This window comes from Cryptosporidium parvum, chromosome 8 (genome assembly GCF_000165345.1).
Source record: "Cryptosporidium parvum Iowa II chromosome 8, whole genome shotgun sequence".
In the NCBI taxonomy this organism is placed as follows: domain Eukaryota; phylum Apicomplexa; class Conoidasida; order Eucoccidiorida; family Cryptosporidiidae; genus Cryptosporidium; species Cryptosporidium parvum.
Window position 1 is genome coordinate 908,916 of NC_006987.1, and position 20,147 is coordinate 929,062.

A 20,147-nucleotide genomic window follows, 5' to 3' on the forward strand; every position below is an offset into this window, starting at 1 on the left:
TTTATGTTATTTGCTTTAGAAGAATGCCTTCTTCCATCAAAGTTTTTTATTCAGGTTGCTTTTTGTACATTTGATGCAATTTATCCATTTTTAGAAGGTGTTCCTTCTGGAGAAGTAATGCAAGATATTGTAGGGGCAGCTATGTATTCGGTAAATAAAATAGGAGACGATTTTTCCTTTGATACCAAATATTGCCGTAAAGCAATAGCAATGATTCCAGATTCACGTATAAACTTAGAAGTTGATTCAAAATGCAATGATATCTCTCTATGTATGCACCAAGACCATTTTCCTCAATTATCACGTTCCCTAAGTGTATTTAATTTGGAACAATTAATAGAGAAATCGTTTATACTTCATGGTCTTGAGTATCAGCTCAGAGTGAGAAAACTTATTCAATCAATTCTTTGGAAAATAATTAAATCTGCCCATAAATCAAATATAAAAAGAGAGCATATGAATCCCAATAGACTTTTTTCAATAATCAGAGCATATGTACTTACATTGTATATTAGACATTCGAGCCTAATTATTCCAGGATGGTATTTAAATAAATTTCCATCGGCAAAAAATTCATTATCATTTGTATATGTGAAAAATGAAGATTATACTGAACAATCTGCTTATATAAACTACTGTGCAAGAAAATTAAAATGGTGGTTAGATGCATTCCAACCAATTGTATCACCGATTTTCCCGAATATGGATACCAAGGATGAGGTTTCAAGATCCGCATGCTTTCAAGCAGGAAGAGCAGGATTTGTAAGTAACGAAGAGTTTGACTTCTCAAATATGATCGAGGAAGGTACTGAAAGTGTTGATTTGCTGAACCTTCAACTTCCCATTATATTGAAAAAGTCAGAAGAGGAAATAAAGTATATAAGAAATAATAACTTAAGAAAAGCTCAAGAAAATAGAAAGTGGACTAGTCACTATGAGTCGTATCCATATTCATTAAATGGAAGAATGTTCCAGGATATTATTCATGAAAAAGATAAACTTAACTTACAAAATTTAGCTCAAGAAGCCGAATTAAGCCAAGATAAGGACACTTTATTAGATGAAGTTAAAGATCTATTAGGAAGAAAAAAAAATGGTGATGAGCCATCTATTAAATATGAAAATATTTTTGATACAAATGGCAGAGAAAGTGACAAAAAAACGTCTTTCTCCCCAGTTGAATTTATAGCTCAATTAAAGCAAGATAATATTGACTTAGAATCTCACGATGCAAACACGAGCAATATTTCCTATAAACCCAGAAGCATAATTAGAGATCAATTAATTCAACCGCAAAGCACTCATTCTTTGAAACAGGGTATTTATGGAAATGCCATGGATGACACAAATTCTGGATTTGAGGAGGATGAAATCGAGGAATTTGAAGATGAAGATGAGTTTGAGAGTGAAAACGATAACAATTATTCTACAAAGTAATTAAATATATATAATACCTAAAGCAATTCAATTTTCAATTTCAGTCTTTGTTTATTCTATTTGTTTGAGATTTCGAATTATTATGAAATATACAGTTATGCATTTCCATTTCTCTGCAATTGCCCCATTCTACTGAATAAATTATTTCCAATTATACTTCCACTAATACCTAGTGTATTTCCTAAAGTACCTTTTATTCCGTTATTACAGTTGCAATTTCCATTGCAGCTAAGGTGACTTCCGTTTATATTTCCATTATTTAGAGGAAACCCATTATAAACACCATTACTTTGTTGAAAGCCTCCGTAGAAACCGTAGTCTTCGAATCCTCTTATTTGTTGCCCATTCATAGGTTGTATTCTCGATCCAAACGGAATAGGGGAAATAAATGGAAGTACAACTGCCTGTACTAGAGCAAAACAACAACTACAAACGGCCAATGATATCTCTATGCATGCCATCCATTTCATAGTAGATCTCAATTTATCTAGAGGCGATCTATATTTTTTTCTTTTTTCTCTGAGTTCTTTCTCTCTCTTTTTAAGCATTTTTTTTCTTTTCTTTCTTTTTTTCTTTTCTTTTTTTGAAAGTTTGCTATCGTCCATATCATCGTCAAGATATCTTCTTTTTAGTTTATTTCGTCTGTAGTTGATTTCGTTGTGATTAAGTTCATGAAAGCTCGCTAATGAACGGAAGTTTGGCTGGCTTTGAATGCCAAAGTTAACTCTTGAATTAGTATTCTCGAGTTCCAACTTATCTGTAATTTTTGATATGTTTTTAATATTGTATAGATCTTTTAGGTATATTTCGTCAGTTGAATTTCTATCTTGATTTATTATAAATGAAAGCTCATCAAATAGCTTGTTATTTTTATCTCCAAGAATGTAACATGTATGTGTTTTATTTACAAATTTAAGTGTATTTATTTGGTAATCACACTTTTCGTGTTCGTATGCCGAAGTTTCATTAAAATAAATATAATATAAGTTCATTTGCTCATCTTTCAAAATCTTTTCGTTTGTCAGGTTCATCTGAGCCAATATATCCTCAAATATACTATCTCTTATGGACTCTACATGCTTGACTTGGGCATGATCGATCGAGCTTGAATCTACAAAATTAAAAAAAATCAAAAAAGTAAGTATAGGAACTAATATTAAATTTGATTTCATTCTAACAGTGATGAAAGCTAGTTTGGCAAATTGCTCTCTACATACAATAGTTTTTCCTGATATTTTCATCTTAAAAAAATTTGTATGTCAAGTAATTCAAATAAATGCATAATATTTAACGGAACAGTCTGATTATTGCCTTGGGATCATAGAAAAAATTATATTTATTATGAGTTTTAATAATCTATAATTTAATAAGATTATAGAGTGTTTATGGATTATCTATTTTTCTCAGTCAATATCTATAGTTGAAAGAATATCTTCGAGCTGTTTTTTCAATCCAGAATTTGACGTCGAATTTGAACTAGCATAGCTTTCTATCTCTGTACTGTTGCTTTCATTTGATGTTTTGTTTGCAAAATTTTTTGGAACATCTAAACGGGTAACAACTGAACGGTTATTCAATATTGCTCCTTTATCACTAAACTGAACTTGCACTTTTTTCTTAGGAGATTGATTTTCTAAGGCTTTTTTTTGTTTAATATTTTGTTTAAAAGCCCCTCTACTCTTCGAACTTAAGTCAGCACTTTTTACTTGACTCGATGTTTTATCTTTTATTTTTTTGGTCGGCTGTTCCTTGACAATTTCTCTTGAATGAGCAAGGTGAGGGTATGCTAAATATTCAAGCTCGTTTATTGAAATATTCTTTGGAATTTCAATTTCACTATTTATAAATCCCATAGAAACTAATTCAGTGCATGCGTGCTGTATTATTACATTTGAGAATGGGCAAAAGCCTGTCTTATCAAAATAAGATAAATAATCCACTGAATTGTTTGATAAGTGAGCATTAATAATCAGGCGTGCGCATTTTGCAATCATTTTAATAGGAGTTGGCTGAAGTAGGCTTTTATCTCCAATTTTCATATAGGCCTTTGGAGAAATCTCAAATGCATCAATATCTTTAAGTCCCTGTCTAATTAAGTATTCAGTTAGAATCATTATAAAGTTGAAGTATCGTATCACATAGAATAGTTTATCAGGAAATTTTATCTTTTTTCCATCATTTTTACTAGCGGCAGGCCCATAACCTTTTTCCCTTCTTGCCATTAATATTCCAACAATGATTTTCTGGGCATAAGATCTGGGTTGCTGGCCTCTAAAGAACGGTGGCTTATCTTTGTAGACGTCAGTAATTTCTTTTTCTAATTTCCTAACTTGATTTTTATTATTTCTCAGAAATTCTTTAGAAGTAAGGCATGTCAGCATCATACTGCAGACTTCCGAATTTTTTTTGTTTATTGCTATGTCACTAAAAAGAGATATTGAGGCCTTACATTTAGCTAAACTAAAACTTTCACTTGGAAGATCCATAGATGCTAGTGATGCACCAATAATATCTTGAAGAGTATAGCTTGTAAGAATACCCGTTGTAAAGTGTGTAACTCCTCTATGCATACAGTATATGAGCTCGAGATACCACAAAGAAGGTATTTTGCAGATACCTATTGCATACGAGAATAACCTTTCGCTTGCCTCTAAAGGAAGTCTTTGGGAACTTTGAGAAATTACTGGCATTCTTCTAATTTTTACAGAATTATCGATTGGAATAATTGGAACATGAAGCCTAATTGGAAGTTTTGAATATATGTTCTCAGAAAGAGGGCTTGTTCCATCAGCATTAATATCATTAGGAAAATTGGGTTCAATCCCTTTAATTACAACTGTTCTTAAGAACGGGTCCATTTTTCTGACTCTTATTCTATATTGGGAGTTGTATATATGATTGTTTTTTTGATTATCTACCCCTACCAGTATATTGTCAGGATTGTAACTAGTTTTAGAGGACTTTTTTGAAAGAATTGGAATAAATGTACTAATAAATATTATAATAAGCGTTAGTCTCATCTCTTCAAGATTCACATAAATAAATTAACAATTTCAAATAGGAGATCTTTATCAGAAGCTTAAGATTATTTTTCTTTTGTTGTCAGCAACTTAAATACTCCTCGGATTGCATTCTTTTATTATTACTCCTTGTTAGACGGGAAAAACTAACAATTGAATCTCTTCTGGCCAATGATTAGTTAACAAAATAGTCTTCACGTAATAGTGCAGTCCCAGGCGTTGGATTCCTAAAGTAGTACTAGTATTCACAAAAAAAATCTATATTCGTTATCGACGTTACCTGCAATAACTGCAAAAAAAATCATGTCTTTACCGCCAATTTGTGCGTACTAATTTGTCGGCGGGCTGTGCAGCCGGAATAAAGTCGAAATTTAAACATAAAATTAAAGTACTAAAGTATAAAAATAAAATACTCAGATATAAATATTGATTCCGGAATCGCAACCTTCCTCAAAAAATAAGTCAGTAGAGGGAGCGAAATCATCATTGTATTTTATCGCTTAAGTTAAAAGCTATGCAAAAAGAGCTAAAATCCAAATATTGTCGGCTCATTATTACACAACCTGAAAACTCAAATATAACTCCATATTTCTCTCGAAATAATATTTATAAAGCTAATACTTCAAGACTCATGACTATTGAAATCTTGTAATTCCACAATATAAGCGATATCCATGCTCCGAACTTCAATTAAAATCATATAAACTAGGCTTAAGGTTATCTCAGCGATTGAATATGACAATATCACAAACTCCTCTGGATTCCGGGTAGGTTCAAACCCAAAACAGCAGAAAGGAGATTCAATCAATACATGCAAGCATCATTGAATAACCAAAGCCCAGATATTCTCCAAGATTTGATGATTTCTCTAAAGCAAATTTATTCTTGTCTCCGATATTCTTAAAAGGGATAGACAAATACATGGCGCCGATATTGTTGAGTTATATAGCAGGATTTCAAAACCACGGAAATATGATAAAGCGAAATCGTGAAAATATATTGCCTTTCAATCTTGTTTAGTATTTTGACTGGTTTCCCCTTTTGAATTCGAGTTGCTGTCCATTGTTGGAGTATTGCGTTTACTGCTCTCTTTTTGCTTATTTTCTAAGACCTTCTCTTCGAAGTTATTTTTGATTTTCTCGGCAACTTTTTTGAAATGTTCTTCGTCTGAAATATACAATTTTCTAAGGTTTTTGATGGCAGACGCCCCTCTTTCGCCTCTGGTTTCGGCGCTTGCTGATGTTTTGGGATTGTTTTCTTGTAGCCATACCAACATCTTTGCGATTTGTCGGATCTCTTTGATTTCTGAATCTTGAAGTTCTTCCTTGGGTTTTATGCCTTCATTGGATTCTACACCCTTTTTATCTACATTGCTTCCTTCGGAATTTATATTATTTTGACTAAATTGTGCAGTTTCTTTATTTTTCTCAGCTAATTTTCTTCTCTTAGCCTCTTCCAATATGGCAGCAATAATAACTTTTCTTCGTTCTTTTTTCTTTAGGGACGCCTCACTGTCTTGAAGTTCTTCAGGTTTGGCTTCCAACTGATTACTATCTTCTATTTTGTTCTCTATTTTATCTTCCATTCTATCTTCTACAGAAAGTTGTTGAATTCTTTTTTCAATTTTTAGCAGCTCAATATTTTGATTGTGTAAACTTTCTTTATTTCTTTCTATATTTTCCAGAATATTTCTATACTCTTTTGTTTTTCTCTCTTTATTCCTAAGTTTCTGCGCACGCATGCTTAGATTTGCATTTTCTAACTTTAATTTACCTATTTTTTGTATCAAATTCTTTTTAATTTCAACGCACTCAGGGAAGTTCTTTTCTTCATATTCAAGGCCTACACTAGATTCTATTAAATTTTTGGATTCAGTTACAGTTTCATCAATTTCAATATTTAATTGTATAGCATTAATCAACTTCCTTCCTGCAAGAATCTCTAATGCTGCAATCTGTTGGTTTGGAGTAATTAGAATAACGGTGTCATCTTCGTCTTCCAAATCATCAGGAGCATTAACGTTATCAATTACTTTTTTTAAGGTCGCGGAGCTGGGCTGGCTATCTGATTTCTGATAAACAATCTTGATTCCAGATGCAAGTATCTTTTTTCTTGTAACTTCATCAAAGGGAGATATATCTCCAGAGTCAGTAGCTTCTATATCATGCTGCCTTAGTAAATTCAATTTATCTAACAATCTATTTTCTTCTATTATTTTGTTTATTTCAAATTCTTCTTGTTCTTGATCTTCAAGACCTTTTTGTCCTTTAACTGTGGCAATATCCCCACCAAAAGCAAATAATCCACTATATTTTAATTCAATATCGGATAGCCACAATTTGACAAATGTATTGTTTTTAATATTGTATTCCTTTATAATCTCTGGATGATTGTAAAAGTTACCTTTATTTTCAACGGAAATCTCTACTTCTCTTTGAATATTTCCAATAACTTTATTATCAAATTTAGTAAACTTTTTTTTCTTTGAATTATATTCTAAAATAAAGTTAATTTAATTTGTTAAATTGCCTTATTTCTTACCTCTCGTTGCTTGTACTGCTTGATAAAAACTTTTTATATCAACTTTACTGCACTCACTTTCTTGAAAAAGCAATAAAATTAATATAATACATATTGAAAAAAACCTCGTTCTAGACATTCGAAACCTATATTTGCTTCTATTCCTCACTAATATGTTCATTTCAAAATTTTTTATTACAAGTCTGATCTAATAATTTTGATTCCGAAGGCGGGTAATTTTGGCTTATTTCTTCACCTGAAAAAAAACTAGTGAATTTAAACAAACTCGTTATTTTGTGCGATTAGAGAAAATTTATGGTTAAATGCAATCTTATAACAAAATATTATAATTTTTATCTATCAAATTCTATCTGTTCTTTCTTTTTGGTAGACTTGATTTTGGCACACGAATTTTTTTTACATTATTTTGAGGAGCGCATATTAAGTCCCCAATTTTGACACATGCAGTTTGCTCACAATTTTTTTTGCCACTGCTCTCAAATATCTCAGAATAACATTCATCGGAGCCTTTATTTCTGTCTAATACGAGAGTTTCGCTAGACGCTTCACTGCGTAGCATGTCCTTGGTATTAAGTAATTTAGGTTTTATAGGACTTCCAAGTGTTTTATTACTCCTTTTTGGCATTTTGTGCTGAATAATTTGCAAAAATTGAGTATCCCTAGTTATTGGAATATTGCCATCTTCAGAGTTTTCGCTGGGAATGTCAAATAGCTCACTATAACCTTCAGAGTCTCTTTTTTTTAGTGTTTTTTTCAATTTAAGAGTTAAGCTAGAATTATAACTTGCGCCTTCCTTCAAAAGATTGTTTTGCATGCTAGAAGTAATTGAGGGAAGAGTGGGATTCAATGAAATACTTTCATCAATCTCAAATTGAAGGTCATCATATCCATACTTAAGATATTCTTTACTGTATTTTTTTGGCAAAGTTTTATTTTTATCTTTACAACCTATAGGAATAGTGAGGGAATTTTGAAATCTATCAAGCCTATTTTTGGGTTCAGGACTCAATTTTGGACTTGAGAAGTCTTCTTTTTCAAGTATCTTTTTATGCTTTGTTTTTCCCTTGACATTTTTATTATCTTTCTTTTTCGTATTAAGTTTCATATTTTTCTCATCAGAAAATTTTTTAGTTTCATCCTTTTTCAGATCCTCAAAATTGAAGTATTCTATTTGCTCAGGAGTAGATAATAATTCATTTTCTTTTCTTTTATTATTTGAATGCTGCTCTCCTTCATAAGAAAAATTTTCTGCATACATTATTTCTCCTGATGGGATTTCGTTTACTAGTATAAGTTTAGAATTTAATTGTTTTTCTTGGATTGACAAATCTTCGGGATCTTTTACAGAATCTATATTTTCATCTGGATAGTGAAGCTCATGCATTTCTGGTTTTTTATAGGTGTTTTCAAACTCAGCTACAACCGATCTTCCTTCTTCATCCAGTTTATTATATAATTCTTCTTTTATTGGACTGGATTTAATTAGATGCCTTGCAGAGCCCTTCCAGTTTGGTTGATTTATTTGTTCGGTTTCTAAAACTCTAAGCAGAAAAAAAAAATCAACGTCAAGAAAATCAGCATATCAATAGAAACTTACTTTTTCTGGTCACTTGTAGTAGCTTTATTAAATGAACTTTCTACATTATACTCGTCAAACAAATCTAGATCTTTCATCAAATTTTCGGCTTTTAAATCAGTATTCAATAACTGAGAGATATTTTTCTCTGCAGTTAGGCTCTTATGATCAAATTTAGTTGGGTACCCTAATACTGGAGTTGATTCCTGACTACTTTCGGTATTATTGTAATCGAATACAATATCTTTTATTTCTTTTATTTTTTCTTTAATTTCTTCAAGTTTAAGTTCAATATTATCCCCCCCTATTTCAACCTTTGGAAGATTAAATTCTTCCAGATTCTTAGCCGTTTTAGGCCTATTATAAAGTGGATAAACTTTTAGAAAATAGTCTTACTTACCTAGTAGGCGTTCTAATTCCACTTATTTGTTTAGGGGTATTTTGAAAGAGCCCTATCCTACCTTGTTTCTCGTTAACCTTCTCTATATCGCCTTCACTCATTTCAATATTATTCTTCGAGACTATTTCAATAAAACCTGGGATCTTATTTTTGATGATCTCAGCATCATCTAAGTAACTTGATTCACTGATTACAAATCTAAAGAGATAAAGTGAAACCAACAAGAAATATAAACAATTTATTATTTTTAAACTGCCTCCAGCCATCTCTATACAAAACAAATGATAAAGCCCCAAATATCTTTTTATACTATATTTTAGATTGTTTTTAAGTCCATTAAGAAATATAAACTAATATTAAGGATAAAAACAGATAATCGACCATAATAGCACTTGTAGCAACAAAAGAGCTATTTTTTATAGCGCTAGCCTATGCAGTTTTCCAAATATTTGCTTCAAGTTATTGCAAAGCAAGGAAAATCTATAATTTCTACATTTTTTCCCACATTAAGCGCGCCACAGACTTTTGGCGGTTTTGTGGTTATTTTTTTTAGATTTATTGCTCTTCTATATGGGGTTGTTAATAATATTAACCGGCCAAATTTTTATTTTTTTTTGGACGGGGGCACAAAGCTAATTCTTTGACAAATAATAATATTCTGACCAATTTCATGCAGGTGGGCATGCAATGCATTGTTATTATTATTGCAGTAGATAAATTAATAATTCTGAATAAATATATTCGAAAATAATGATGGAGATCATCACCGTAGATAGTTTACAAGAGAATAAGTATATTTATAGCGGCTCTGAATCTACGAAAAATAATAGTTTTGAGTCATTTTGCTCGAGATTTTTTAAACTTAACTATGGGATTATAATACTTTCTGTGTTTTCGATGCTGGTTACTATATTCGGATCATTATTTGAGTCAATAATAAAAATGTATTGCTTCATGATGGTAAATAGACTAGTTTGCACAGCAATGATCTTTTCTTTTCTGCGGCACATTTGGAACTTTGACAAATCAAGTATCAAAATTATATTTTCTCTTCACTTAATAAATCAGTTTAACTATCTTGGAGTATCAATCGTAGCCATTTCTACAAAAGTCCCATCGATTTCTACTGCATCTATACTGAACTCTTTTAATATTATGAATGTATTTTCAACGATTTGTTTTGCATCAATTTTCATAATGGAAATAGTAAACTTGATTTATGTTTATAATCTATTTTTTCAGGCACAAAAAAATTTAATTATTTTAAAACAAGAAATGAATAATAATAATATAAAGCTAAATCTATGCACCTACATTATATTTGGTTATAACCTTATTACAGATTGCATTTATATAATGACTTCGATTATAGCATACGCCAAATTTACATTATTTCATGGACATTATATAGAGATTTCATTAAGCTCAATTTCTGGTATTTGCATTCTTATTTTTGCAACTGGATTAATTTTAAGCATTTCTATCTTTAATTATTTGAGATAAATGCGCGTGCCGAAATAATTCAACTTAAAAAATGAATAATTATTCAACTTTAGAGAAATTACCTCAAATCACTATTAATGCAGGCCCATTAGATAATTTATGGCCAGAGAGACTAAAAGAGGAGCTGAAGGTATTAATAGGATATGTGGCATTATTAAAAGATTCAGGAGAAGAGTGGTTCAATATTAAGCCACTTCAAGATGGAACAAAGTAAGGTTAACACATTTTTCATATTGTCTAATTTATTAGTTATAGATGGGAAGGAGTTTGTTGGTACACTCACAACTTAAAAAGATACGAATTTGCATTTCGCTTTAATGTAAGTTGAAAAAACATAAATATATCTGAGTTCAAATTTTTGGAAATTTTAACGGGTTTTAGATACCTGAGAAGTATCCTATTACTCCATTCGAAGTTGAAATTCCAGAGTTGGATGGGAAAACTTTGAAAATGTATAGAGGCGGAAAGATTTGTATGGATACTCATTTCATTCCTCTCTGGCTAAGAAATTGCCCAAAATTTGGTATTGTTCATATTCTAGCTTTCGGCCTGGCGCCATGGCTTGCTGCAGAAGTTCCATTTTTGGTATCATCATGTAAAATTTAATCTCTTTTGAAAGAAAAAACTGTGAATAATCAAATAAACTTATAATCATTTTGGCGTTAGGCCTTATGAAAATATTTAACTATTATAACTTGTATATGCATAGTGTGTTTATAGTAAACTTGTACAGTTGCTTTCGGCTCGATTTTCTAGTTTGTTCAGTTATTCAGCTTTTGGCGCTTGAAAATGATCTATGCTTCCAGTATTAAGGGGGATGTCGCCGTAATCGAACAAAGTATAGCTCAAGAGTTGAATTAGCTTGCTATAAAGGAGAATATACTTCAACAAAAACTCATTAATAGACCAGAGGTCTGCGAAGAACTTCTAAGTTGCGAATATCAATTCTTCCTCAGGCAAGATCACGCATTTTCTTTCGGTTTTGCATTTTTAATCTTCTAAATGGAGTAGAGAAATGACGGAGAAGACGCATCAAATGGAGGAGAGTTTTCTCAATGATGAGGATTTAAAATCAGATATCGAAATACCACAGGAAGAAACATGCAACTGCCCAAAATCTACCCCAGAACAATTGGAATATAAAAATAGTGTATTTATTAGTGACGACTTATTTTATTCTTTTGAGTTAGATAAAAATATGATAGATGAAAAAAAGAAAATTGATGAACAGCCCAAAGATGGAGGTCTTTTTCAGAAACGTGAAAATAGTTCAAGTTGTATTTTTGGAAGAGCTATTAATTATATTCGAAGGAAAAGGCCTCAATCTAAAATTGCAAGTGACGCAAATCAGGTCCCTTCAAATAATGACAAGAATAACGGATCAATTTTATTTTCCATATTAAAGTGCCTTCATGGCACCCACTTATTTGATAAGTACACAAAGAAAATTGGCAAACACATTTCTCTTGTTGCAGCCGTGTACCCTAGATCTCTGCTGATTATAGGGAATGTAATGGGGTTAATGTTTGGTTTAATAGTTGCTTTGGGTTTGATGAAGTTATACCCATTTCATCTTGATGTAAATGGATCTCTTGATTTATTTCTTCCTACAAAGTCGATTCACAACGTTCATAAAGAAGAGCTACGAAAGTTGTTTGGCCCAGAAAGTGTAACCGTCCCAATTTTATATAGTAATAAGGGGCCACCAGGATCATCTCTTTTAGATTACGTAACTTTAAAACAAATTTGGAGAAATGAAATGTCAATTCAAGCAATAAAAGTAGTAGACAAAAAAGGAAAAGAATGGGGCTGGGAGGATATTTGTTATCATCAACCAACAGGATCTGTAGTTACGGGGATACCTTGTGTTGCTTTGTCCTTATTTGGTCTTTTTATGATAAATGAATCATCTGGGATTTTTTCTGAGAAGGACTTTGATGAAGCGTTTACAGGTGATTGTTGTAGCGGAATTAGTATTGCCAAATTTGCAGCAGGAAACTTATTAAAACAGTCTTATTTTCCTTATCAATACAAATATGATGAGAATCTCCCTGAGTGGCCATTCGAGATTCATAATACACAGGAAATGCTTTCTATATATAGATTAAATACGACTGTTCCTGAAGAGGTAAGAATTGCATGGGAAAACAAAGTCACAGACCATATTAAAAGTGTGCAGAGACGTAATAAACTTGTGAGTATCATTAATACTGAAGAGAAGTCTAAAGGTAACCCAATTAAATTAAAAAACAGAAAGCTTCAAGAAAACGAGAATTCAGATAACTCTACAGAGACTCTAAGCAATGGATTAAAACAAGAAACTTTTGGCTATTCTACAAGTTCAGAAACTTTGAAGGATGTAAGTATTTACCCAAACAATTGGGGGATTGTTCATTATTCCTTGGAGTTTGTTTCGTCTGAAACTACAGAATTGGCAAATAAAGAAACCCCACTATTGCTTGCAACATTCGCCTTGATGATTATTTTTATGGCAGTTTGCATATCCGGAAAATTTCCAAAAAGATCCAGGGTATTATTATCTTCAACTGTTGTTATGATAACTGTATATGCTACTGTGGGGAGTTTTGCAACTGGAATGATATTTGGAGTGCCAATCTCTCCTCTTACGCCATTATTTATTCACATGTTGTTGGGAGTTGTTGTAAGCTACATGATAATTTCTGTAAGAACTTATATGAAGACTCGGATATATATTAGAGTACCATTTCATTATTTACCTTTATTAAATCCTAAGTATGTTCGAGTTTCCGGTAATGAAGTCTTTCTTGAAATTACACAATATATTTACAAACCATGGATGGGATTCTTGTATTTAGAAACGGATAATAATAATTCTAGCAAAATAATTCACGGAAATAGCCATAGTTATGGTAGCACAAGCGTTGGGTTAATTTACGGTCAAAATCAATCAAGTAATGAAATTTCATCTTTTAAGTCAAGCTCTGTGTCGAATTCATATTCAAACGAGAGAAGTCAATCTGAACAGACTGAAAAAACTTATGTTACTACAGATTTTGTGGCTTCAAAAGAAAATAAAATTCCATCAAATAAGGTATCTTCAGACCAAGATCTATACCATGATTATGGGCAGAATGATTTTGAGCGCATAAATGAAGTGGAAGATAATGCTGATGAAATTCGCGTTACCAATACTGGTAAAATTATTGATTCAAGCAATGAATGGCACATATATCCTGAATATATTGAGAAAAAAATGTGGGATAACGATACGCTTCTCAAAATCAGGCTTTCCGTATCAGGTTCCGTTGTATTTAGTTCAATTACCCTTACTTGTCTTACATCTTGTGCAGCGCTATTTTTGGGGACGGTAGTAGACTTCCCAATAGTGCGTTATTATTGCATTCATGCTGGCTTTGGAATACTCTATTTATTTATTTTCCATTGGCTGATTTTCCTTCCTTCTTTTGTATTAGATGAAAAGAGAATATATCGTAGAAAATACGATGTTTTCCCATTTTTGAAATTTAAACTTAATAATAAAAGGTCAAAGTATTTATTCATTCCTGAAGAACCTAAGTTTGTTGGAAGTAACAATGACCAGCAAAAATTGGAAATTTCATCCAGTATAAATCCATTTACGCGTGTTGCTTCGCCATCTAATGTTTCTCTTTCAGCATCAAACGACTCTAGAAAAGGTACAATTCTTTCCATATTTACTAGGCATGTGTACAAAGTAAGGAGCGAAGTTGTAAAAAATTATCAAAGATATAAAACATGGTGGGGGGATAAATCTGCAAATCAACGCAAGCAAGAACAATTTCATCAAAGGAAAAGCAATATTGAACTTAATGAGATAAACAATATAGTGTTTAACGAAGTATATTCTAAAGATGCTTCAAATAAAATGGATCAACCCCACTTACCTTATAAAAATAATAGGAACATTGCGATTCAGAATGCAATTGATAGTATTGATATGCATGATATTTGGATTGGAAGATTAATGGTGGAATCTTCTAAGGCCGATGTAATTATGAGACTAATGTGCAACTTTACATTTAGGCTGTTTGCATGCCTGTTCTTCATTGTGGTAGTTATACTGGGAATAATGTTTGGGAAAAATGTTAATACAGAGTTTAGTGCAGTTAGATACCTCCCCCCAAACTCTACTTTACATTATTTTGTAGAAACATTAGCAAAATCATGGGGTTCTGAACCGCGTCAGATGTATCTTGTGTTCCCAGGAAGTGACAAAGTATCATGGAACAATAAACATGTCCGTGAGGAATTCATTAATTTAGTTGATAACGTCTTATTAAAAGATCCAGCAATAATGACACCGATTGTAAGTTGGATTCATGATTTTGAAATTTTCCATTTTGGAACAAATACTCCAGAAGACCCAGATCACATTCAATCTTTTGTTAGAGAATGCTCTCCAGATCTAGACAATCCACGGCCACCTCCTAATGATGCTCCCGAAGAAGAGTTTTACAAATTTCTGAATGAATGGAGGAATAGGAAGGTTTTTAAAGGAGATGAATCTCAAGAAGATACTATTTGTGTCGTATCAAAACTTAGTTCAAAACTTACAGCTTCTACCTTGTCTGAAAGTGCGCCTTTCATCAGAAATATTATTCCAGAAATGCACGATGAAACCATGCTTGTATTCAAAAATGGAAACCCTTCAGAAGGAATTCAATCATTTAGAATAATGACTATGATAAAGCATAGTCCTTTGAATTCGCAATATAACTTTGAAACAATGAATCGGCTCTCAAATTTAATCGAAACAGTTTTTGAGAAAGATTTTCCTGGTACATATATTTACAGCGACTGGTTTTTGGAAGCTGAGAGAGATCTTAATATCTTGTATATTGTTTGGAAACTTCTTCTTTACATAACACTTGGTGTATCAATTATGCTTTGCATTATTCAAAACCCTTTAACTGGTATTTTTATAGGGCTTGTTGTGGGAGGGATTAATATTACAGTAATATTGATTATGTACATTACTGGACTTATCTTTGATATTGTAGCTTTCATGGTTCTAGCAACAGCAGTATCATTTTCAATTGAATATATTGTACACATTACTCATTTGTTCCTGCTAACAAAAAGAAACTCCGGAGTCGAAAGGATTCGAGATTCACTTTTAGATATGGGGCCTAATGTTATATATGCTGTAATATCGACCTTCCTTGGTGTTATACTTCTAGCATTTTCTACTTCAGAATCGTTCAAAGTTTTTCTTTGGATAACTACAATTGTTCTTTGTGTCTCTGCAACAGCAGGAATTATGATAGCACCGGCAATCCTTTCTATTGCACTTGATTTTGGAAACTTCATTAGAGATTACTACAACAATAGAAAGAGGCAGCAAGAACTAGATGACACAATACTTGAGATAAAGTCAAACAATATAATTTAGTTAATTAGTTGAAAACAAGAATTCATAGGATAATTAAAGCTAGATGGTTATTTTGTAATCGAGTTTGAAATAATTCACAATTTTTGGTGAAGAATTTCGTTAGTATTAGGGAAAATATAGTACTATTACTTCATCTGAACTTCAAACGATTAAAATCTCATTAATACCTTCTAGTTGGCAAATCTATCTACAGTTATAAAGAGCTAATAATAATTTTATACACTTACCTTTTTATCTTCTAACTCGTCAAAAACGTAAATTCCATTTAGGTTATAAACTCCCGATACTAGTGCCTGGCAATCCAGCTCTAATGTAACTGTTTCCCCCGCTTTTAGCTCTTCTAAATATAAACGGTCATTTCCTAATATTATTATTGGTAGAAGCTGGTCAAAATCCAATCTAATGCTCATGCCTTTTTGATCAATGCTTAAGTTATTCGTAACATATAAAAAAACTTTAAATTCTTCCTGCCTATTATTTACTGATGGTAATTCAGCTTTGAGAATAATTGCGTTTTTCTCTTTATTCAATTTGTTTTGATCGCATAGAATTGGTAGACCAATTTTATAAGAGTCAAGCCATCCATCTCCATATGATACTGAAACCCATCCAATTCTAAGCTTAAGTTCTAGAACCTCTCTACTACTCTTTCCTAAATTATTGTATTCTCTACTGCAAGACGTAAATTTAAATATTTTGTTGTATTTACATCTTGGTTGAATATATAAAGGCTCGTTATGCTTATTTTTTAAATTCACATCTTCCAGTTCAAATATTAGTTCAGGTAGTTTTTTTATATTTATAGGTTCAAGCTTCATACTACTAAGGGTAATACTTTGGTGAGAAACATTTTCTAGTGAAACTTCAACAAAAATGGTCTTCTTATCCATAGTATCTTCATCTAAATTGTATAATCGGTGAGAAATATTGAAAGGAGAAAGCACTGCAAATTTGTATGACTTCTTTTGTGTTAATCTAGCCTCATTTGATGTGAAAAATAATTGGCAAGTTAAACTATATAGCCCAACCTCGTCTACCCTTTCTTTAACTACAATATCCAATGAATCTCCAATATCTATATCGGAATAGTTATCCTCATTATTGTATAGTATGTGGCGTTTCTTTGTACCTACAAGTTCTACCTAAAAGAAATAAATTATAATCTTTCAATACAATGTAACCTACTTTTAGAACTACCCCATTTGCCTTAATAATACTCGAGTTGGTGATACTAATAAACGCATGAAAAGACTCACCGCAATATAAACGGCTTAAGAAGTGAAATAAATAGTTTATTTGTAAAATTATTCATTAAATTGATAAATTAGACGCTCTTTCATACTTACCACTGAGTTGTTGGCAATAAAAGAGGAAACATATTATCAACACACAAAACTTCTTCTTCTCCATTTTCCAAATTACACTATTGTTGTTAGAAGTTAAATTAACAAATTAAACTCAAGTATTTTTAAAAAACTCACCGGAAGTAAACTTAATGTAGATACCTGTGAATCAATTGGAGAATGTGAAAGTGACATAACTTTTAAGCTTAAAACTTCATTCGTTCCCGAAGTCATAACTCAAACTACTTATCTCAATAGCTGTGTTTTTAATGGTTGGCAAATGAAATTAAATACATTAATGAAAGGGTCCTTAATAAATATTTACTTTGTACTCACTTTGTTCACACTAATTATTCAAGATACAACCATTATTACTGATGGCGCCAATACTAAGAATTCTTATAATAAGTTAACTTATAATTGGCCAAACAAGTAACCAGGAAATACAGCAAAAATCACTAGCATTATGAAGTGCATTTATTATGTGTTTTCATCGTGCGTTCAAACTACCTAGCCATTTTTTTCCACCATAATTTAATGATGGCGGTAATTAACTACGTATTAATTACCGACATTATGCTAATGTCAAAATTTGCATTTAAAACTGAACAATCTAAATAATCCGACTCCAATACATAAAATAAAATTTAAGCATTAAATAAAGCTAAGCGTAGAGGTTTGTATATCCCTTATTGAATTCTTGCAAGTAAAACAATTTTTCTCGATATTTTTTGATATGTTAATTTTTAAAGGAGGAAATTTCTTGAGACAAAGACTAGCTCTTTCGACGATAACAGGTAAACCAATAATAATTAAAGAAATTAGAGCAGATGATACTTTGAATCCTGGCCTAAATGATTCCGAAACATCTTTACTACATCTTTTGGATTACGTTACGGATGGTTCCAAAATCAAGATTAATGATACAGGTACTACTCTAAATTATACACCAGGAATAATTACTGGTGGAGGCACATCAGATAAACCGCTAATTCACGAATGTCATCCTAGCAGGTCACTATCTTACTATATAGAATTTTTATTAATGTTTGCCCAATTTGGGAGAGATCCTTTATGTATTAAACTCATTGGAATTACTGATAACAGTAGTACAGATCACTCATCCGATTTAATTAGAATGGTTACTATTCCTTTAATAAAAAAGATGATTCCCCAGGTTGGAGAGATATCTTTGAGCATCATTAAGAGAAGTGTGTCACAGAATTCTCCAGGTCAAGTACAATTGAATATACCTACTATCAAAAAGATTGAACCTATATTAATGGATGGGCCAATTGGCAGAATAAAGAGAATTAGAGGAATTTCATGGTACACAGGTTCAGCATCTGCTCAAATAGCAATTAAAATGATTTCTAAGGCCAGAGGTATTTTGAATAAGTTTATTCCCGATGTATGGATTTACTTTGACAAACCAAAAAAAGACTCTCTTCAAAATGATGAGGAAATTACAGGTTTTGGGATGACTTTGGTGGCAGAAAGTATTAAAGGTATTACAATAGGTTCAAATTGCTCCTTTATCTCAAGTTCGATTGATGTACAAAAAATGTTGAATATCCCTATGGAGTCTTTTGAAGAAGAGCAAGTATTTAATTCAGACAATATTAATGAATATCAAATTCCAGATTTGAGTAGTGACTTATCAGCTAATGGCGAATACTCCAATGAATCTCGCAATGAAACATCAAGTTCAATTCAAGAAATTCAAAATAATGAAGAATTCAAGAGTTTAACGGAATGGGAAAAAATCGGATGGCTAACTGCCAGTAGGCTACTTTTAGAAATTGATTCGCAAAGTAATGTTGACACAAGCCACCAGATATACCCACTTTTATTTATGTCACTTTCACAGGATACTGCTACTTCTAAACTCAAACTATCTAAGCTAGCGCCTATGACTATTCAATTTATGAGAGACTTGAAGACCTTTACAAATATTGAGTTTACAATTAAAGAAGATACCGAAAATGGTCTATTCATTATACTTTCTTGTACAGGAATAGGCTTCTCTAATTTCGCAAGAAAGGCAGCTTGAAATTCTAATTAAACGATATGAAACTTCTCTCTGTCAAAAATATATTTGATTTTATAAATGTTAATTCGATTTAATTATTAAAAATTTTTACTAGGTTTGAAAATCTTATCTCTTTATATTTTTGATTAATAGCTTCTTTCTTAATACATGCATGCACGCAATCATTATTTCCTGTGTTAGGCAGTTCGCATATGGTAAAATAATCGAATTATATAAATATTTAAATTCTTTTAGATTATTTATGAAAATGCCGAGTTTTATTTCAACAATTTACATTCTAATCGGATTGTTAATGAAAATAGAAATTTCCTACTCTAAGTTTGAATTTTTAAGGAGAGACCATGCATACAAAAATGAAATATTTGAAAAAAATAATCAATCCATTTCTCAAAATAAAGAAAATTTGCATCACTATTTACCTATTTTCAATTTTAGCGAAGAGTTTGTTGCTCCAAATAGAACTTATCAATTTCTTGAATTATACAAAGAAATTTCTACAATAAAAAGTGCTAATAGCGTTTCATTAAAAAAGGCCTATGTAGACCAAGTTTTGATCCCAAAGACAGATGCAAAGGTGGCGAAACTTAAAGCAGAAACTGCATATATTGAGACAAAAAATGCAGCAAAGAAAAAAAAAATGAGCCAAGTTAAGGGCGACTTTGAAAAAAATATAACATTTTCGTCATTAATTGGAAATCTTCTAAACTCATCTTCCCAGATTAATGGTACTCAGATATTGAATAATATTTATAATGAAACATTTTACTATCTGAATAATAAAAATATGAGTAATTCCACAGAAGGAATTGTATATGAGCTCGCTTAGATTTCGTCATTTTTGATAGCAGAACATTGAGACAA

General features: G+C 31.6%; 11 protein-coding genes across 11 annotated transcripts; 6 read left to right on the forward strand and 5 right to left on the reverse strand.

Moving 5' to 3' along the window:
* Nucleotides 1-3: 3 nt before the first annotated feature.
* Nucleotides 4-1,437, forward strand: cgd8_3570 (predicted secreted protein; the record flags this gene model as incomplete). Its single annotated transcript, XM_627250.1, has 1 exon — nucleotides 4-1,437. One exon carries the CDS (start codon nucleotides 4-6, stop codon nucleotides 1,435-1,437), a length of 1,434 nt encoding a protein of 477 aa, XP_627250.1.
* A 95-nt stretch (nucleotides 1,438-1,532) lies between these two features.
* cgd8_3580 (hypothetical protein, signal peptide, paralogs) lies at nucleotides 1,533-2,678 on the reverse strand (the record flags this gene model as incomplete). Its single annotated transcript, XM_627251.1, has 1 exon — nucleotides 1,533-2,678. The coding sequence occupies one exon, from the start codon at nucleotides 2,676-2,678 to the stop codon at nucleotides 1,533-1,535; it is 1,146 nt and encodes a 381-aa protein (XP_627251.1).
* A 162-nt stretch (nucleotides 2,679-2,840) lies between these two features.
* Nucleotides 2,841-4,457, reverse strand: cgd8_3590 (predicted secreted protein; the record flags this gene model as incomplete). Its single annotated transcript, XM_627252.1, has 1 exon — nucleotides 2,841-4,457. One exon carries the CDS (start codon nucleotides 4,455-4,457, stop codon nucleotides 2,841-2,843), a length of 1,617 nt encoding a protein of 538 aa, XP_627252.1.
* Nucleotides 4,458-5,463: 1,006 nt separating this feature from the next.
* cgd8_3600 (coiled coil protein) lies at nucleotides 5,464-6,969 on the reverse strand (the record flags this gene model as incomplete). Its single annotated transcript, XM_627253.1, has 1 exon — nucleotides 5,464-6,969. A coding segment is annotated over one exon (1,506 nt), but the record flags the coding sequence as incomplete, so codon positions are not given.
* Nucleotides 6,970-7,344: 375 nt separating this feature from the next.
* cgd8_3610 (predicted integral membrane protein, 7-pass transmembrane domain) lies at nucleotides 7,345-8,382 on the reverse strand (the record flags this gene model as incomplete). The annotated part of the gene is made up of 1 exon (XM_627254.1): nucleotides 7,345-8,382. The coding sequence occupies one exon, from the start codon at nucleotides 8,380-8,382 to the stop codon at nucleotides 7,345-7,347; it is 1,038 nt and encodes a 345-aa protein (XP_627254.1).
* Nucleotides 8,383-9,724: 1,342 nt separating this feature from the next.
* Nucleotides 9,725-10,477, forward strand: cgd8_3620 (hypothetical protein with 6 transmembrane domains; the record flags this gene model as incomplete). Its single annotated transcript, XM_627255.1, has 1 exon — nucleotides 9,725-10,477. One exon carries the CDS (start codon nucleotides 9,725-9,727, stop codon nucleotides 10,475-10,477), a length of 753 nt encoding a protein of 250 aa, XP_627255.1.
* Nucleotides 10,478-10,508: 31 nt separating this feature from the next.
* On the forward strand, nucleotides 10,509-11,083 carry cgd8_3630 (conserved hypothetical protein; the record flags this gene model as incomplete). The annotated part of the gene is made up of 3 exons (XM_001388401.1): nucleotides 10,509-10,687; nucleotides 10,733-10,796; nucleotides 10,859-11,083. Coding segments are annotated over 3 exons (468 nt in total), but the record flags the coding sequence as incomplete, so codon positions are not given.
* Nucleotides 11,084-11,492: 409 nt separating this feature from the next.
* Nucleotides 11,493-15,890, forward strand: cgd8_3640 (niemann-Pick type C1 disease protein/ patched like cholesterol transporter of the SecD family, 12 transmembrane domain; the record flags this gene model as incomplete). Its single annotated transcript, XM_627256.1, has 1 exon — nucleotides 11,493-15,890. One exon carries the CDS (start codon nucleotides 11,493-11,495, stop codon nucleotides 15,888-15,890), a length of 4,398 nt encoding a protein of 1,465 aa, XP_627256.1.
* Nucleotides 15,891-16,105: 215 nt separating this feature from the next.
* cgd8_3650 (predicted DM-LD37668p) lies at nucleotides 16,106-17,032 on the reverse strand (the record flags this gene model as incomplete). The annotated part of the gene is made up of 1 exon (XM_627257.1): nucleotides 16,106-17,032. A coding segment is annotated over one exon (927 nt), but the record flags the coding sequence as incomplete, so codon positions are not given.
* Nucleotides 17,033-17,891: 859 nt separating this feature from the next.
* On the forward strand, nucleotides 17,892-19,286 carry cgd8_3660 (RNA 3'-Terminal Phosphate Cyclase-like protein; the record flags this gene model as incomplete). The annotated part of the gene is made up of 1 exon (XM_627258.1): nucleotides 17,892-19,286. A coding segment is annotated over one exon (1,395 nt), but the record flags the coding sequence as incomplete, so codon positions are not given.
* Nucleotides 19,287-19,437: 151 nt separating this feature from the next.
* On the forward strand, nucleotides 19,438-20,112 carry cgd8_3670 (predicted secreted protein; the record flags this gene model as incomplete). Its single annotated transcript, XM_627259.1, has 1 exon — nucleotides 19,438-20,112. One exon carries the CDS (start codon nucleotides 19,438-19,440, stop codon nucleotides 20,110-20,112), a length of 675 nt encoding a protein of 224 aa, XP_627259.1.
* Between the last annotated feature and the right edge of the window lie 35 nt (nucleotides 20,113-20,147).